The 14,557-nt window shown below is 63.4% G+C and overlaps 1 protein-coding gene across 1 annotated transcript in view; it reads right to left on the minus strand.

Annotated features, from left to right (window-relative positions):
- Positions 1–14,557, minus strand: part of KIF21B (kinesin family member 21B) — a 44,825-nt gene that overhangs the window by 11,924 nt on the left and 18,344 nt on the right. Inside the window, 18 exon segments of the mRNA XM_059998807.1 lie at positions 811–885; positions 964–1,169; positions 1,905–1,962; positions 2,133–2,184; positions 2,366–2,531; positions 3,705–3,806; positions 3,891–4,085; positions 4,179–4,326; positions 4,437–4,669; positions 5,048–5,116; positions 5,538–5,645; positions 8,777–8,976; positions 10,892–11,083; positions 11,828–11,921; positions 12,200–12,281; positions 12,615–12,815; positions 12,895–12,958; positions 13,789–13,978. Coding sequence (XP_059854790.1) covers positions 811–885; positions 964–1,169; positions 1,905–1,962; positions 2,133–2,184; positions 2,366–2,531; positions 3,705–3,806; positions 3,891–4,085; positions 4,179–4,326; positions 4,437–4,669; positions 5,048–5,116; positions 5,538–5,645; positions 8,777–8,976; positions 10,892–11,083; positions 11,828–11,921; positions 12,200–12,281; positions 12,615–12,815; positions 12,895–12,958; positions 13,789–13,978 — 2,435 coding nt within the window.

Raw genomic sequence — 14,557 nt, forward strand, 5'->3', positions numbered from 1 at the left:
CCCTTCCAGCACCCACGGCCCTGCTCTTTGGAGGGTGGTCCTCAGGCTCAGCCCATCCTCCCTCCCTTTGGAGGGTCATCACGAGACCAGCCTACATTCCCCCCAATTGCAACTCAGTGTGTTCTCTCTGTCACGGGGGGGCGGGACGGTCTGTGGGGCCCCGGGCGCACAGATGCCCTTGCAACTCCTCCCACCAAAGGCCCATCTGCAGCCGCGGGCATGGGCGGCTGGACCGGAGGGAGGGACAGGCGCATGTCCCCCTCCCGACAAGGCAGGTGCATGAGGTCACCCTGAGCCCCTGCCCTTCTACTACTTCGCTGTGTGACCTGGGGAGGCCACCAAACATCTCTGAAAATTAAGGCGACCCTGAGAGGCACCGGGATGCCCGAAGAAGCCCGTGGGGCCCCATGAGTGAGTGGCTGGCCGGCTGGGGACTGTCCTCGGTCCTGCGTCCCCTCCCAGGACTGTCCTCGCTCACCTACACTCCGCCCACAGGACAAGACCTTGAAAGGGGCTGGGGCCTTCCAAGGACCCCTGGCCGTGAACGGGGCTGAAGCCCGCTGGCCCCGTGCCCAGGCCAGGCCACTGCAGATCCGCCCACGCTGAGCTCACGGCAGCCGGCAGTTTTTAGCAGCGGCCTTGGCCACCAGCTCCGGTGCTTATGGAGAGACTGTTTCCTGAGCCGCAGCTGACGAAGTGAGGAAGGGGCCGTGGGCGGGGGCGCGCGCGGGGCCGGATGAAAGTGTGCAGGACGGTGTACAGTGGGCCTCCCAGCGATTCCTGCCCCCAGGGTCTAGAACGAGTCCTCACCTGATGGGCTGCCCTCGGTCATATGACTTCCTTCGGGTCAGAGGGGACGTCTCCGCTCCTCGAGACTGCCGGGGGCTGGAATGCAGGGCCCAGTGAGGCCCGGGCCCACCTACCGGGCCCACCCACGCCCCCACCACTCAGCTCCCTCCTTACAAAGTGCTCCCTCTGCTGGGCAGGCTGATGGTCCGGGAGACCTTGTCCCGGTAGTAGGGATCTCGGATGGAGAAGCCCACTCCGTCCTCTTTGATCTCCACGAGGGAGGCCAGGGACTTGGTGATGTTCTTGGTGGACACCTCGAGCGGGGGTCCCAGGCACTCGGCAGACACGGCCTTCATCTGGGCGGACAGCTTGGGCTCACCCTGAGACAGGAAGGGCTGGGTGGACCCACTGCCCAAACACGATGGCACAGAACGGGGAGCTGGGGGAACTCCAGCGGGGAGACGCGCCGCCGGCCTGAGGCAGAGGAAGTGATGGAAGGGCCCCGGCAGCCATGACCCAGGCACGTCTCCCGAGGCTTCTGGAGAAGCCAGACCGACAGGAAATGCCTCTGCTGCCCTTCTCTGGACTTCGCAAACAGAATGGCAGGCTGACCTCTGCTGCTCACCAGCTAATCAGTTACTCAGAGGCTGTGCACAGGGCGCCGCTCCCAGTCTGCAGGGCTCTCCCTTCTCTCTTTACTCAGTCCTGTTTCGTGGTTCCATCTAGTCTAGCAGCTGCTCCCTCAGTGTCAGACAGACTCCCTCCCTGCTGAGTCAGCGATCCGCACGCACAGTAACTAGACATCCAGGGTGGGTCTCTGACTCACATCAGGAGGCAGAGTCTTGGTGGGGAAGTGGGTGAGTTCTGACAGCGAGGCCTCGGGCTATGATGATGTCATTCCACCCACTTCAAAAGGAATGGGCTGTAACGGGTCACACATCTGGGCACCCCGACCCTTTCCAGGTCAGACCCTTCTTGGCCACCGCATCCCAGATGGAGGCAATACTGGGTTGGGGCTGAGGGTAGGGGTAGAGCCCCAGGAAGGTGCAGGGGAGGTGCAGGGGAGCAGGCTGCGGGGAGCCCCCCGCCCCCAGCCGCCTTCTGGTGGGGCTCACCTTGAACTTGAAGTCGTCATGGCTGGTGGAGCCTTTCATGGTGAATGACTGGGAGAAGCTAAGGAAAAAGCAGAGGAGGGCCAGGATGCCGACCGCTGATGTCCCGGCTCCCTGGGACTTAGGTTCATGGGTCCTAAAGAGCCCCCAAGCCCAGGCTCAGCCCTTGACCCCCCGGCAACCCCCCAACCCAGCCCCAGGCACATGCTCGCTCCCAACCTGGAAACTCACCTCCCCTCCGAGAACTCAGACACCTCCTCATCTGTGCTGGCGTAGCCGTTCTCTGCCGGGGAGGAGAGAACCGAGGGGTGAGGCCCCACTGAGCCCTCCCCCTCCCTCCCACCCCTCACCCTCTGGGATCGGACTGCGGCCTCCGGGGAGCCTGGGGGAGGGAGGGTCTCTGAGGGGAGGCAGGGAGCCCCGGGGGTCCCTGGGGGCCCTGAGGCCTGCCCCCCGCCCTGTACCCTGCTGCACGTTGTGGATGAGGGCCTGCAGCTCGGGATGGGCCTCGGCCTTCTCGCGCAGGGCATCAAGCAGCAGGTGGTTCTGGGAGGGGCCCGCTATGTCTGTCTGCCTCAGCCGTCCCTCCAGCAGCCGGATCTGGGCCTCCTTCTGGGCCACCTGCAGCCCCTGAGGGCAGGGAGCGGGGAGGCCTGGGGTTACCCCTCCTGGCCTGGGGCTGGGGGGCCCCCGTCACTGCCCTCCCAGGATCTGCTCCCAACCAGACGCCTCCCCGCTAGCTCCCAGGCCCCAGCCTGTGCCCATCGCAGACCTGTGATGCACCCCCCAGCCCCCCTAGTTTCCCCCGCATCCACGCTGGGGGGCACACTCCCCGTCATGGGCAGAATCGTATCCCCAGAACGCATATGTAGGTGCTGTAACCTCCAGGACCTCAGAACGGGACTGTGTTTGGAGACGGGGTCTTCAGGAGAGCATGACGTTAAAATGAAGTCTCGAGAGGGGGCCCTAACCCCTGTGACCGGTGTCCTTATAAGAGGAGGAAATCAGGACACAGACACACACAGAGGGAGGACCTCAGGAAGGGCGAAGCTGAGTCTACAGGCCCAGGAGCGAGGCTCAGAGGGACCCGCCCCGCCTACACCTCGATCTCTGACCCCAGCCTCCAGGACCGGGGGCAGCAGACGTCTGCTGTTTAGGCCCCCCGTCCGCGGTGCGGGCCGCCGCAGCCCCGGCGGAGGAACACGCTCCCGAGTGGCGAAGCAGAGCTGCGAGAGCTCCCTGGGCGGGCGAGGGGTCGAGGAGCCAGGCCCCTCTGCCCCTTCCCCGAGTTGCCCCGCAGGCACAGACCCCAGGGGAAGGAAGTCCCCACGGCCAGCGCTCTGTCGGGCAGAGGGGACAGGGGACCGACACAGGCCAAGGGATGCCTTCTGTTCCTGCACGATGCCACTGACCCCACTCCTGGGCGGAGCACGTCTGTTTGTTCCTGTTGCCCCATTGGAAGCGCGCGCGTGCGCGCGCGCGCGCGCGCACACACACACACACACACACACACACACACGCTGCCCCCTCCACCTCCGCGGGCTCAGGCCCGGCCCTACTCTGGACGGGCTCGCACCAGATGCCAGGCTCGCCCCCGCTGGAGGCCCTGCTGTGTGCCAGGTGCCACGGCAAGCCTCTGGCCCCGTCATCTCGTTAAAGCCGCGCGCGCAGCAAGCCGTCAGCCCGCTTTGCAGCCTTGGTGCTCGCCGGCGCCTGTGAGGGACGCTGCCGGGCGCCCGCCCGGCCGGGAGCTGTATGCTTCGCCTCAAGGGCGGGTCCCGGGGCTGCCCGCCGCCGGCCTACCTTGTCGATGGACGCCTTGAGGAAGTTGTCTAGCAGGAGGCGGGCTTCGGCCAGGGAGCAGGAGCTGATGACCACCGACGTGTCTGTGGAGTCCAGCTCCTCCTGGACCGGGAGGTGGAGGGCCCACGTCACCAGGGCTGCCGCCCCCGGGCCCCAGCGCCCTCCCGCTGCCCCGCCCACAGGCACCTTGGTCTCCTCCAGCTGCACAATGGTGGCCTGGCAGTCGCCGATGCTGTCGTTGATGTAGTCGATGTTGGCCGCCAGCACCTCGATCTCCTCTGCCAGCTCCTGCAGACCCTTCTCCTCCTCCGGGCTCTCAGCCTGCAGCCGCTCCCGCTTCCTCCTCAAGGCCTCCTGCAGGAGGGACAGCTCCTCCCTTTTCTGGGGGGAGGGAGGAGGCCTCAGGCTGCTGCCCAGGCCGGCGGCCCTGCCCGCAGGGAGGAGGGACGGGGGGTGGGGGGAGCTGGGGGGCACCTTGATGAGCCGCTCCATGTCAGCCTCCAGGTTGGCGATGGCCATCCTCTGCATGACGATGTCGACGATCCTCCGCTCCAGCGACTGCCACTTGAGCCTGGCGGCCTTGCTGAAGCTCTGGCCGGCCCCCTTCTTCTGGAACTTCTTTCTGGGGGGGCAGAGGCAAAGGGGCGGGGGCAGGACCACCCTCAGCCCCTGCAGCCGACGGTCGAGGGGACCCTGGCGCTTGCCTCCCCCAGGGGCTCCCGGTCGCCTCACCTGGCAGGGCGGGCGCCAGACACGGTGGGCATGGGGTGGTTCTCCAAGAAGTGGCTGATCTTGTGGTCCCACTGGCGCACGATGGTGGAGACGGAGCGCGCCCCCGACTCGGCCTCGGACGAGGTGGTGCTGGCCGACACCTCGGCGCCCGAGTCCAGCACGGGCGACTTTGGTCCCACTCGGCCCGCCACCCGCTCAGACATGGGCTTGGCCAGACGCCTCAGTGCAGAAACCTGGGGGCCCAGAGGAGCAGGACCCAGTGGACAGGGTGCCCCCAGCCTGCGGAAAGGCCCAGGTTGGGGCGCGGGGCAAGGAGAATACAGGGCCGCTCCGTCCTGGCCTGGCTTTGGGACTGAGAAAGGTCCAAAGGGTCTCCAACGTGAAATGGACACAAAAGAGGCTCCCTGTCCTTTTGAAAAGTTAACCACTGCGGCAGGCATCTGGACCAGAGCCTGCAGCCCACCCCCTCAGCCTCAGCACTCTAGCTGAGAAAGGCCATCCCACGGGGGCCACCCCAAGTCAGCACGTGGCCAGAGGGAGCCAGGGCCACAGGGGGGTGCTCTCAGGACAGGGGGGCAGGGCAGGGGCTGTGGGGGAGGGGCCATGCTCACCTCCTGGGTTTTCCTCCTCAGGACCATTTCCTGCTGCCGCTTCTGGGACTCCAGAGCTCGGATCTGAAACTGTGGGTGAGAGGACAGGGTGGGGTCTACACCCGGGCCCTAAGCCCGTTCCACCCGGGCTGGCCCTGGAGGTGAGCGCCTTGTGCAGCTAAAACTCGCCGGTAAAGGGGACCCAGCATTTGGGTCTCTTTCTCCACGAGGACACGTCTCTCGGCCTCTTGTCCCCACCATGGGCGAGGAGGCTGGAGCAGAGGGCTGGAAGCTGTTGGTGACCTGGGCAGGGTCCTACCCGGCGGTGGGCTCGAGGCCTGGCTCGGAAGCCCACAAGGACTGGGCTGGGCTCCTGCGGCCGTCCTGCCCTCCCGCGTAGGGCTGCGCCTCTCCTCAAAGCACCACCGTCACCGCTTAGGCCCGCGTGGCCAGAAGGGGCGGCCAGGCATGCGGGGGGCCGGGGGCCCGGGGAACCTCGAGGTGCCCTCACCTCCTGCCGCCGCTGCTCCTTCTTGAGCTGTGCGATCTCCCGGTTCCTCTTGGTCTCCGCCAGCCGCCGACGGTGTTGCTCTTCCCGCATCTGCTTCATCAGGGCCACCTGGGACGGGGCGGGGGGTTGGGGGGGGTTGAGGGGAGGCCCGAGCCCTGCGTGGAGGGGCTGGCTCGGAGGATGCCAGGCCGGGGTGGAAGCCACCAGGTGGCAGTGCCTCAGGGGGTCTGGCCCCACGTTGTCCACAGGAGTCGAAGGTGTCCCACCACCTGGGCAACCTACCGAAGGGAGCGGCCTTACTGCCGGCCCAGCCGTGCAGATGGGACCACTCTGCAGGGTCCAGCCACGGCCCCCAGTGCTCTGCTCACAGCCCCTGGTGGTCCTCACGCAGAGCCGCTGCCAGTGCCCAGACATTCTGGGACCAGCCTAAGTTGCTAGAGGCAAGTGGTCCTGCCTGGACGGAGCAGCGTCCTCTCTCCCACCCGCAGCTGAGCTGCCGACGGGGCGCGTTCCCAGGCCAGGTTCTCACGGTGACGGCGATAAAAACCAGCATCATTTACTGAGCCCACACTACATGCCCAGCCCCGTCCTCATGATGATCAAACACGACAGGCATTATCACTCCTATTTTATAAATAAGAAAGGAGCCTCAGAGAGACAAAATGACTTAAAGTCAGAAAAGCAGTAAGGGATGGCCGGACTCCTGGCCCAGGTCGCTTTGCTTCAAAATCCAGCTCTTACCATGGCCGTGGGGATGGTACCAGGCAAGGTCAGAGCAGAGCCGGCGACCAAGCACAGAGCCTGGAGCCGAGCTCTCGGAGGGCCGGCCAAAGGCTCAGAGAGCATCATCTGGGAGGCCAGAGGGGACCCGGCACAATGGGGAGCCGTGCGCTGGGTCCTTGGAGCACCCACCCCGCTGGCCCCAGAGCACAGAGTGCGAAGTGCACAGGGGTCAGACTCCTTCCATGGGACGGCGCCATGAGAATCAGGTGCGGGCTGTCCCTCCTCTGCCACCGAGGCCTCAGACACACCAGGAATGTCACCAGCCTGTCCTGAGGACAGTTAAGAGAGGAAACGGCCCGGGAGGGAGGCTGGAAGGACTGCGGTGGCTTCTGCCTCAGAAGGCAGGCTGTGTTGGGGGAAGCTACAGAGACGAGGAGGGCTCCCTGCTGCTGGGCCTTTGGGGGTCCAGAACAAATGCTCCCCCAAAGGGCTGGGGCTGACAAGAGAAGCCAAGCCTGGGCTGGAAGCGGACGCAAGCCCCGCCCACAGGGAGCTGCATGCACACCGGGACGGCGGCCCTCACGGAGCCGGGGCCAGAGCCTTCCCGGGGAGGAACGTGTCTTTCTGGACAAAGGTCCATCTGTCCAACTCTGCCTGTGTGGCCAAGTCCCAGGGAGGTCACCACAGGGGTGGTGGTCTCAGAACGGGTGGGAACGTTCCAGGCAGGTGACAGCACGGCACCTGAGGCCAGCACTGCTCTGAGTGTCTCCTCTCCTTAGGACACCTCTGTAAACCGCAGGGCCTGCCCCTGAACTGTGGTGGCAGGGTCTTGGGCACTGGCTCTCGCGGCATCTGGTTAGAATCCTTGACGGCTGCCCTCGGTGCTTCTGACAGGAACCCTGGGCCCCTGCTGGGCACCCTGGGACAGCCCAAGGGTGCTCTTTTCAGCCTCTTTCCTAGGTTCACAAGAGCACAGTTAGCCGGGCAGAGCAGGGCCCCCGGCTGAAGGGCTGAGCAAGCTGAGATTGAAACCCGGGAACACGCAGGGACCCTCTGTCCCTCACACAGATCCTGGGCATTATTGTATTCTTTTTTCAGGCTTCAGAGCCATAGAAAGCTCCTCCCTCATACGGATCTACAGCAGAGTCACCTCCCGCTAAGATGACGGCCGGCCGGCACCAGCCAGGACCACCTCGAGAGGTGTTAGCCAGGGAGCCTCCAGGGAGACAGAGTTAGGACGCAGGCAGAGCCCCCAGAACGCTCCAGGAGCTGCAGAGTGTGCAGTGCAGCCTCCAAATGGGGACAACCAAGGCCCTGGTCCCTCCCTCCTACCACCAGAGGGCGCCCGCCGACCCAAGTCCCCCTCTTCCTCCTGCAGCCCGGATCAGCATCTGCTGGTGGAGGTCCCAGGGGCAAACCAGCTCCCTGGGGCCAGTGCAGGACGGACAGTCTGAGCAGAGCGAGACTGCCCCTTCTCCACCCTGGACAGGCTGATGGGCCCTGGATGTGTGGCCCAGGCGCGGCTGGGGACAGAGCCTGCCTAGGGGAGGTGGCTAGCCTGATGGCTGAGGGTCCACCTGTCAGCATCCGCATCATCACAGCATCATCTCTCTCCGCCGCACACCGGTCAACGCCAGCCCAGTCGGGCGGTGAGGACGCAGTTACTACGGCACCGGGTGGTCCCCTCTGTGGGACCTGTTCCCAAGGCCAGCTGTCTGCAGCTCACTGGGGTCCTGTCCCAGGGCCTGGCACAAGGCTGTGGGGAGCTGGGGTACATGGGGGGCTGGGGCCAGGGCAGGAACGCGGACCAGGCAGCCAAGGGGACAGAGGACGTAAAGGCAGCACGGATCTGCGGGCCCAGGAGGGAATGAGGACCCAGCCGGACGGGGAGGCACTAGAGACAGGAGCCAGACTTGAGCGCCCCGGACGACGGCAACTGGAAAAGGGTGGCGGCAGAGAACTGAGTCTGAATCCCAGCGCTGCCCCAGGAGGCGGGAGTCACTCTCCGAGGAAGTGGCAGTGACACCTGAGCTGCTTTCTCCAGCTCCACCTCGGGACCCAGTGCGGTCGTGGTGCTGGGGGACTGGCGGAGAGCCACATCCAATCATCACTACGTAATTATTATTATTATGAGAATAGGCAGATGTGGCACAGGTGGGAGGCCTCACGTGCACTGCGTGAGGGGCGGGGTCCCTGGGGACCCTCCCCTGCCCCTCCAGGGGTAAAGGTGCTTTCACCCTGGACAACGCACTAAGAGGACCGGGTCCAGGACCAGGATGGGGCTGAAACAGGCAATATCGTGTGTCAAGACAAGCAGCCACGCTGACAGCAATGATTATTTTTAACATGGTAAGTAGGCCTGAAACTACACCCCTGCCCCCCCAGCCCCCTTCTGACGCCTTCATCTCGGTCCCGCCCCCGCTCCACCCTGGCCCCGCCCCCACTTCCACTGTGGCCCGCCCCCGCTCCACCTTGGCCACGCCCCCGTCCGCCCCAGCCCCCGCCCCGGACCCCACCTTGGCCTTCTTCATCTCGGCCACCTCGGCCTGCAGCTTCTTGAGCTCCCTCTCGTAGCGAGACTGGTTCTTGAGCAGCCGCGCGTGCTCCTTCTGCGCAGCCTGCAGCTTCTGCAGGTCCCGGTTCATCTCCCGCAGCCTCTTCTCATAGTCCGCCTTGATCTTGTTGGCCTTCTCCTCCGTGTAGCACTCCATGGTACCTGCGTGCAGCGGGGCAGGGTCTGCGCAGGTCCCTGGGCCCCAGTGCCCGGGCAGCCTGGGCTCCAGTGTCGGCGCGTGACGTGGGCGAGTCACACCCTCCTCCGCCCGTTCCTTCGTGTGAACAAGGAGGGGCTCGGACTAGACACCCAAGGGCATTCTAGGGACCTTGAAGGGGTGATTTCATCCTGAGATCTCTGAGCCCCTGCCCGTCAGCTTGCCATGAGGGGCCTGAGGACCACTCCCGCTGGCTCGGTTCTGACCCGTGACTGGAGGAAAGGGCCGGGACCAGTGGGACGGGGAAGAGTTAGCAAGAGAAGACAGAGTGAGTGGGCTCGGGGAGAAGGAGCGACCTGGTTCTCCACCCTTGACCTTTCCTACCTGAACTGCCAACGTCTAAGGGACATGGCAAACTAGCAGATGCAAACCCACCTCCTCGACCTCCACCCCGTCACCCAGCAGTCCTCCCCATCTCAGTATCTCATCACGTCCTTCCAGAAGCTCCCTCCCTGGAGGCATCTTTGGCTCCCTTCTCTTAATCCCCCACCAACCAATCAACAAAGGCTTTCATTTCCACCTTCAAAATGGATCCGGAATACGACCACTTCTCGCTTCCTCCTGTCCAAACCATCTCTCACCAGGACCTTTATAAGAGTTTCCTAACTGGTCTCAAGCTTCCACTTTTGCTTCGCTGCACAGCAGCCAAAGCGACCTTGCCAGAATGCTTTCAAAATTTACATCACAGGGCTTCCCTGGTGGCGCAGTGGTTGAGAGTCCACCTGCCGATGCAGGGGACGCGGGTTCGTGCCCCGGTCCGGGAAGATCCCACATGCCGCGGAGCGGCTGGGCCCGTGAGCCATGGCCGCTGAGCCTGCACGTCCGGAGCCTGTGCTCCGCAACGGGAGAGGCCACAACAGTGAGAGGCCCGCGTACCGCAAAAAAAAAAAAAAAAAAAAAAATTACATCACACCCCTTAAAACCCCACACTTCCCATGTCCCTCAGAGAATAAGACAAAAATCCTTAAAATGACTGACACACCTGGTCCGACATTTATCCTCTGATCTCCTTGACTCTAGTGTCCCCTCTCACTGTACTCCAGCCATCGGGGCCCTCGTCATGCCACCAACACGCCCGGTGCACGCCTGCCTCGGGGCCTTGGTATCTTCTGTTCCCTCTGCCTGCAATGCTCTTCTCCTCACTCATTCTCTCCAGCACTGTCTCACCTCCTTCAAGTCTTTGCTCAGATGCCAGCTTCTCAGCAAAGTCTCCCACGACCATCCTTCTCAACACGCCCACCCCCTCCCTAGCACACCTTGCCCCCTTCCCTGCTGCATTCTTCCATGACACTTATCACCCCCGGCCATGCTATAGGATCTGCCACTTATCTTATTTACGTCTGTCTCTCCCCACTAGAACGTGCGTCCCAAAATCTCTAGCATCTAGAACAAGGACCCTCTGCAAGACACACTCAATGCATGTTTGCTGAGTAAGTGAACGAACGAGTGGATGAGTGCGTGAGTCATGGGATGAAGGGGCTGAGAGCCATGTAAGGAAGATAACATTGTGAGAAGCAGACTTGTAAATGCGATCAAAGGAGACACCCAAGGAGCAAATTCAGGAAGAAAGGCTGAGGGAGTTCACCTTCATGGGCCTGGAGACAGGATTCTAATACTTAAGGCGATGGTAAAAATAATAGAAATGATAAACTGAGAACGTAGCAAAGGGACCAGAGTTGGACACAAGAACTTTCTGACTGTGGGTCTAAGTGCACACAGTCCAAGGTCAGAATGCCCCGCCCAGAGGCCAAGGTAACCCGGTGGTGCCCTTCTGACGGGGAGGGGCCCCGGGGAGGGGGGTGTGTGGCGGGTACGGGGCGGGGCTTCACGGGGGCGGGGCTTCGCGGGGCGGGGCCTCACTGAGGTTCTGCAGCACGCGGTCCCGCTCCAGCTGCGTGTCCCGGATCTTGTTCTGCAACAGGATCAGCTTCTCCTCGTACTGGTGCTTGAGCGTCTGGAGCCGCCGCTGGCTGTTCTCCAGCTCGTCAATCAGCTTCTGCTTGATTTCGATCTCGCACGTCAGGTCGGCCAGGTCAGCCTGGTAGTTCACCTCTGTGGGGGCAGAGACAGGCTGGACCGGGGGCCGGGGGCCAGGGGCCTGGTGGAGGGGACGGGCCTTCCCCTGGCCAGCCGTGACCACTCAGTGACCAGTGGCGAGAGGAAGTGACACGTCCCATGGTGGGAAGGTGCTGCCAGGTGGCAACACCCTTAAAGAGCTGCCCGGGAAGTGCGCGCCTGGGCCAGGGAGCTGGGGGGTGGGGGGACCAGGCGTCCCACCCACCTCTGCTGTGCCCCAGAGGCTGATGCCCACTCGCCGTGGACGACCTGGGAGCCAGCAGGGCTGGAGGAGGGAGAGGACCCAGAGCAGTCAGCAGGACTCTGGGTCGGAGCAGAGCTGAGGGACACACGTCCCGTTTAGAGGAGTGGGCTGCAAACCAGCCAGACCTAGGTCCAAGGCCCAGCTCTGCATCTCCCACACGGGGAGGCCACCAACCCTCGTGAGCTTGCTCTTCAGTGGTGACAAAGGGAGGAGACCTAACACCTCCGTCCAGGGCGGTAGTGAGGATGCAGAGGCCAGGCCCGTGAAGGGTAGAGCTCACCTCAGTGCCCGGCACCCGCGGGCGCTCAGTGAGAGTTTGCTGCTGCCATCGCGTCCCTGTTGTTTCTGCTACTACTGGTCTCACGTCTCAGTTCGGCCGGGACACCCGCGCCGCAGCAGTTTCTCTGCGCCTGCGTGGCAGGCAGCCCCGCCCCGGGCAGCCCCACCCAGGAGCACGCACGCACGCACGCACGCACCCTTGTCCTCGGGGTCGGAGTCCGAGTCCACCAGGCTCTCCTCGCTGCCCGAGTCCTCGTCCTCACGGCCGCTCTCCTCCGGCTCCTCGTCCTCCTAGGCACCAGGCGCCATCAGAAGGGTGGGGAGTGCAGGGTGCGCGGTGCTGGCGGGGCCTCCCACCCACGCCTCCCAACAGCCTGGGCAGAGCCCCTCTTTGGAAGCCTCCCGCCCCCATCCCCCAGCTGGGAAGAGGGGCTGAAGGATGGACGTCACATGGTGACCAGTCAGATACCGCGAGGCATAAGGAGCCCCTCCCCGGCGCAAGGACGTCATGGCGACCCGCACCCCGGCAGGGACATGGGGGCGGCCCGAGGTGGGCGGGGGACCCTCACCTCCTCGGCCTCATTGTCATCGGTCTCCTCGCTGTTCTCCTGTTGGAGTTTTGCCCTCTTTTTGAAGGCTTCCTTCTCTGGGCTGCCCAGGAGTGAAGGGTGGACCGGTTAGGGTACTGACCTGCCTTCAGTGTGTGGGTGGGGCGGGGGGATGAGGGGGCAAGAGCGCCTCGTCTCTAGGGCCTTGTATGGGGCTGGGCTCCGGTTCTGCAGGGATCCACTGCTCTTCCCTGGCCCCCAGCTCAGAATGAACCCTGGGGGGACTCCACCCTCCCTCTCCTCGGGGAAAGTCCAGCGTCAGAGGAAGGTGGGAGGCTTCTGCCCACAAATGAGACCGGCCCACTGAGTCCCCAGGCCACCCGGGGTACGCACAGCCCCTGCTGGACACAGGGTCCTGGGGGGAGCCTCCCCTCACCTCTTTCTCCGCTGCCTGACCTCCTTCTTCTTGAGCCTCTCCAGGTCCTGCTTGGCTCGGCGGATGACCTCAGCGGCATCCTCCATGGAGCCGGTCGGGACGACCGGGGATGCACCCAGGGAGTAGGGACCCCGGGTCGAGGCCCGAGAGAGGCTGCGACGCAGGGACTCGTTCATGGCCTCGCTCTCCAGGAGCTTGGTCCTGTGGAAGGGAGGGTGGGGGGCGGGTGAGCGGCATTGCCTCGGCCCCAGGGCGCTCAGGTGCGCAGGGGCTCACTCACCGCAGGTCCTCAATCTCCCGGATGTAGTTCTGGATCAGAGCACCGATGGCCTCGCTGCCGTCTCCTGAGGGGGTGGCAGGGAGGAAGAACAGTTAAGATAATAAGTACAGCAAGGACCTTAGCTCCAAGCTGGTGGTCTTATATCACTGTCTCCTCCAACAGGGCCTTTTTCAAGGAGGAATCTATCAAAGAGGGACTTGTCTGTGGGCGCAGAGACACACAGGCGCAGCTGCTAACGGCGAGACTGGAAACAGGCAAATATCCATCAATAGAGGCTGTTATGATAAATTATTCGTCGCCATCACATATGGAACACTGTGCAGCTAAAGAGCATTAAGTAGGCTTGTATGTTTTTAATACGGAAAGATCCCAGGACTTCCCTGGTGGCGCAGTGGTTAAGAATCCGCCTGCCAATGCAGGGGACACGGGTTCGATCCCTGGTCCGAGGAGATCCCACATGCCGCAGAGCAATGAAGCCCGTGCACCACAACTACGGAGCCTGCGCTCTAGAGCCCGCGAGCCACAACTGCTGAGCCCGCGTGCCACAACTACTGAAGCCTGTGCGCCTAGAGCCCATGCTCCACAACAAGAGAAGCCACCGCGATGAGAAGCCCACACACCGTAACGAAGCCTAGCCCCCGCTCGCCGCAACTAGAGAAAGCCCACGTGCAGCAACGAAGACCCAACCCAGCCAAAAATAATAATAATTTTTAAAAATATACAGAAAGATCCCTACGGCGTAATGCTAAGTGGAAAGGGAGTCACAGGACAGTACATATGATCACATTTTCAGAGAAAGAAAACGCCGCCCTGCACGCCCCACGTCCCGGGCTGGGTGGGGGGCGGAGGGCCCAGCCTGCCCGTGCCGGAGCCAGCCTGGTGCTCCTGACTCACCGGCCTTGGCCAGGAGCAGGTTGGCCTCCTGGCTCATGAGCTGTGTGACACGGCTGTTGATGGCGTCGATGGCCTCCTGCATGGCCTTGACCCGCAGGCGCAGGGCCCCGTTCTCCTTCTGCAGCATCGCGTTCTCCCGGAACAGGTCACTGTAGCCCTCGGCGCCATCCTCCCCGATCACCCTCTTGCCCTGGGAGGAGGGGCGGGGCGAGGGGTCAGGGGCGGGGGGGGGGTGATGATACTCTTCCCCGCCACCCCAGCCCCGGCCCCTCCCTCGGCGAGGCGGCCCTGCCAACCTCCCAGCGCTCAGAAACCTGCCGTGGCCCCAGTGACAACAAAAAGTCCACATTTTGTGACCAGCCACTGCAGGCCACTGTGTTCTCACTCCACCTCCCTCTCTACTGCTCACCTTCCCGCCTCCCCAGACACGAACCCGAGGGTGGGAACCCGAAGGGCCCCGGTGGGTGGCACGAAGGAGGACGGCAGTCTGGGTGTGAGACTACAGGGAGGGGTGGAGATTGGAGCACAGAGTCGCCCTCAGTCTACAAGGCGCAGCCACTTGGGCCACTCCAGCCAGCTCAGCGCCAGATCATCACATCTTCAGATTTTTAAAGGAAAACGGAAACTCCCTGATTTTCAGAACGCATGACAACTACGTTGCATTCTTTTAAAGCAAAAGGCGAGTCAAACCAAAACCCACTTGTGTGCTAGGTTCGGGCCAGGGGCCACAGCTGGCGACTTTTGCCTTAGTCGCACAGAATGGGACGCA

The sequence above is a fragment of the Delphinus delphis genome, chromosome 1, assembly GCF_949987515.2.
Source record: "Delphinus delphis chromosome 1, mDelDel1.2, whole genome shotgun sequence".
Taxonomy (NCBI): Eukaryota; Metazoa; Chordata; class Mammalia; order Artiodactyla; family Delphinidae; genus Delphinus; species Delphinus delphis.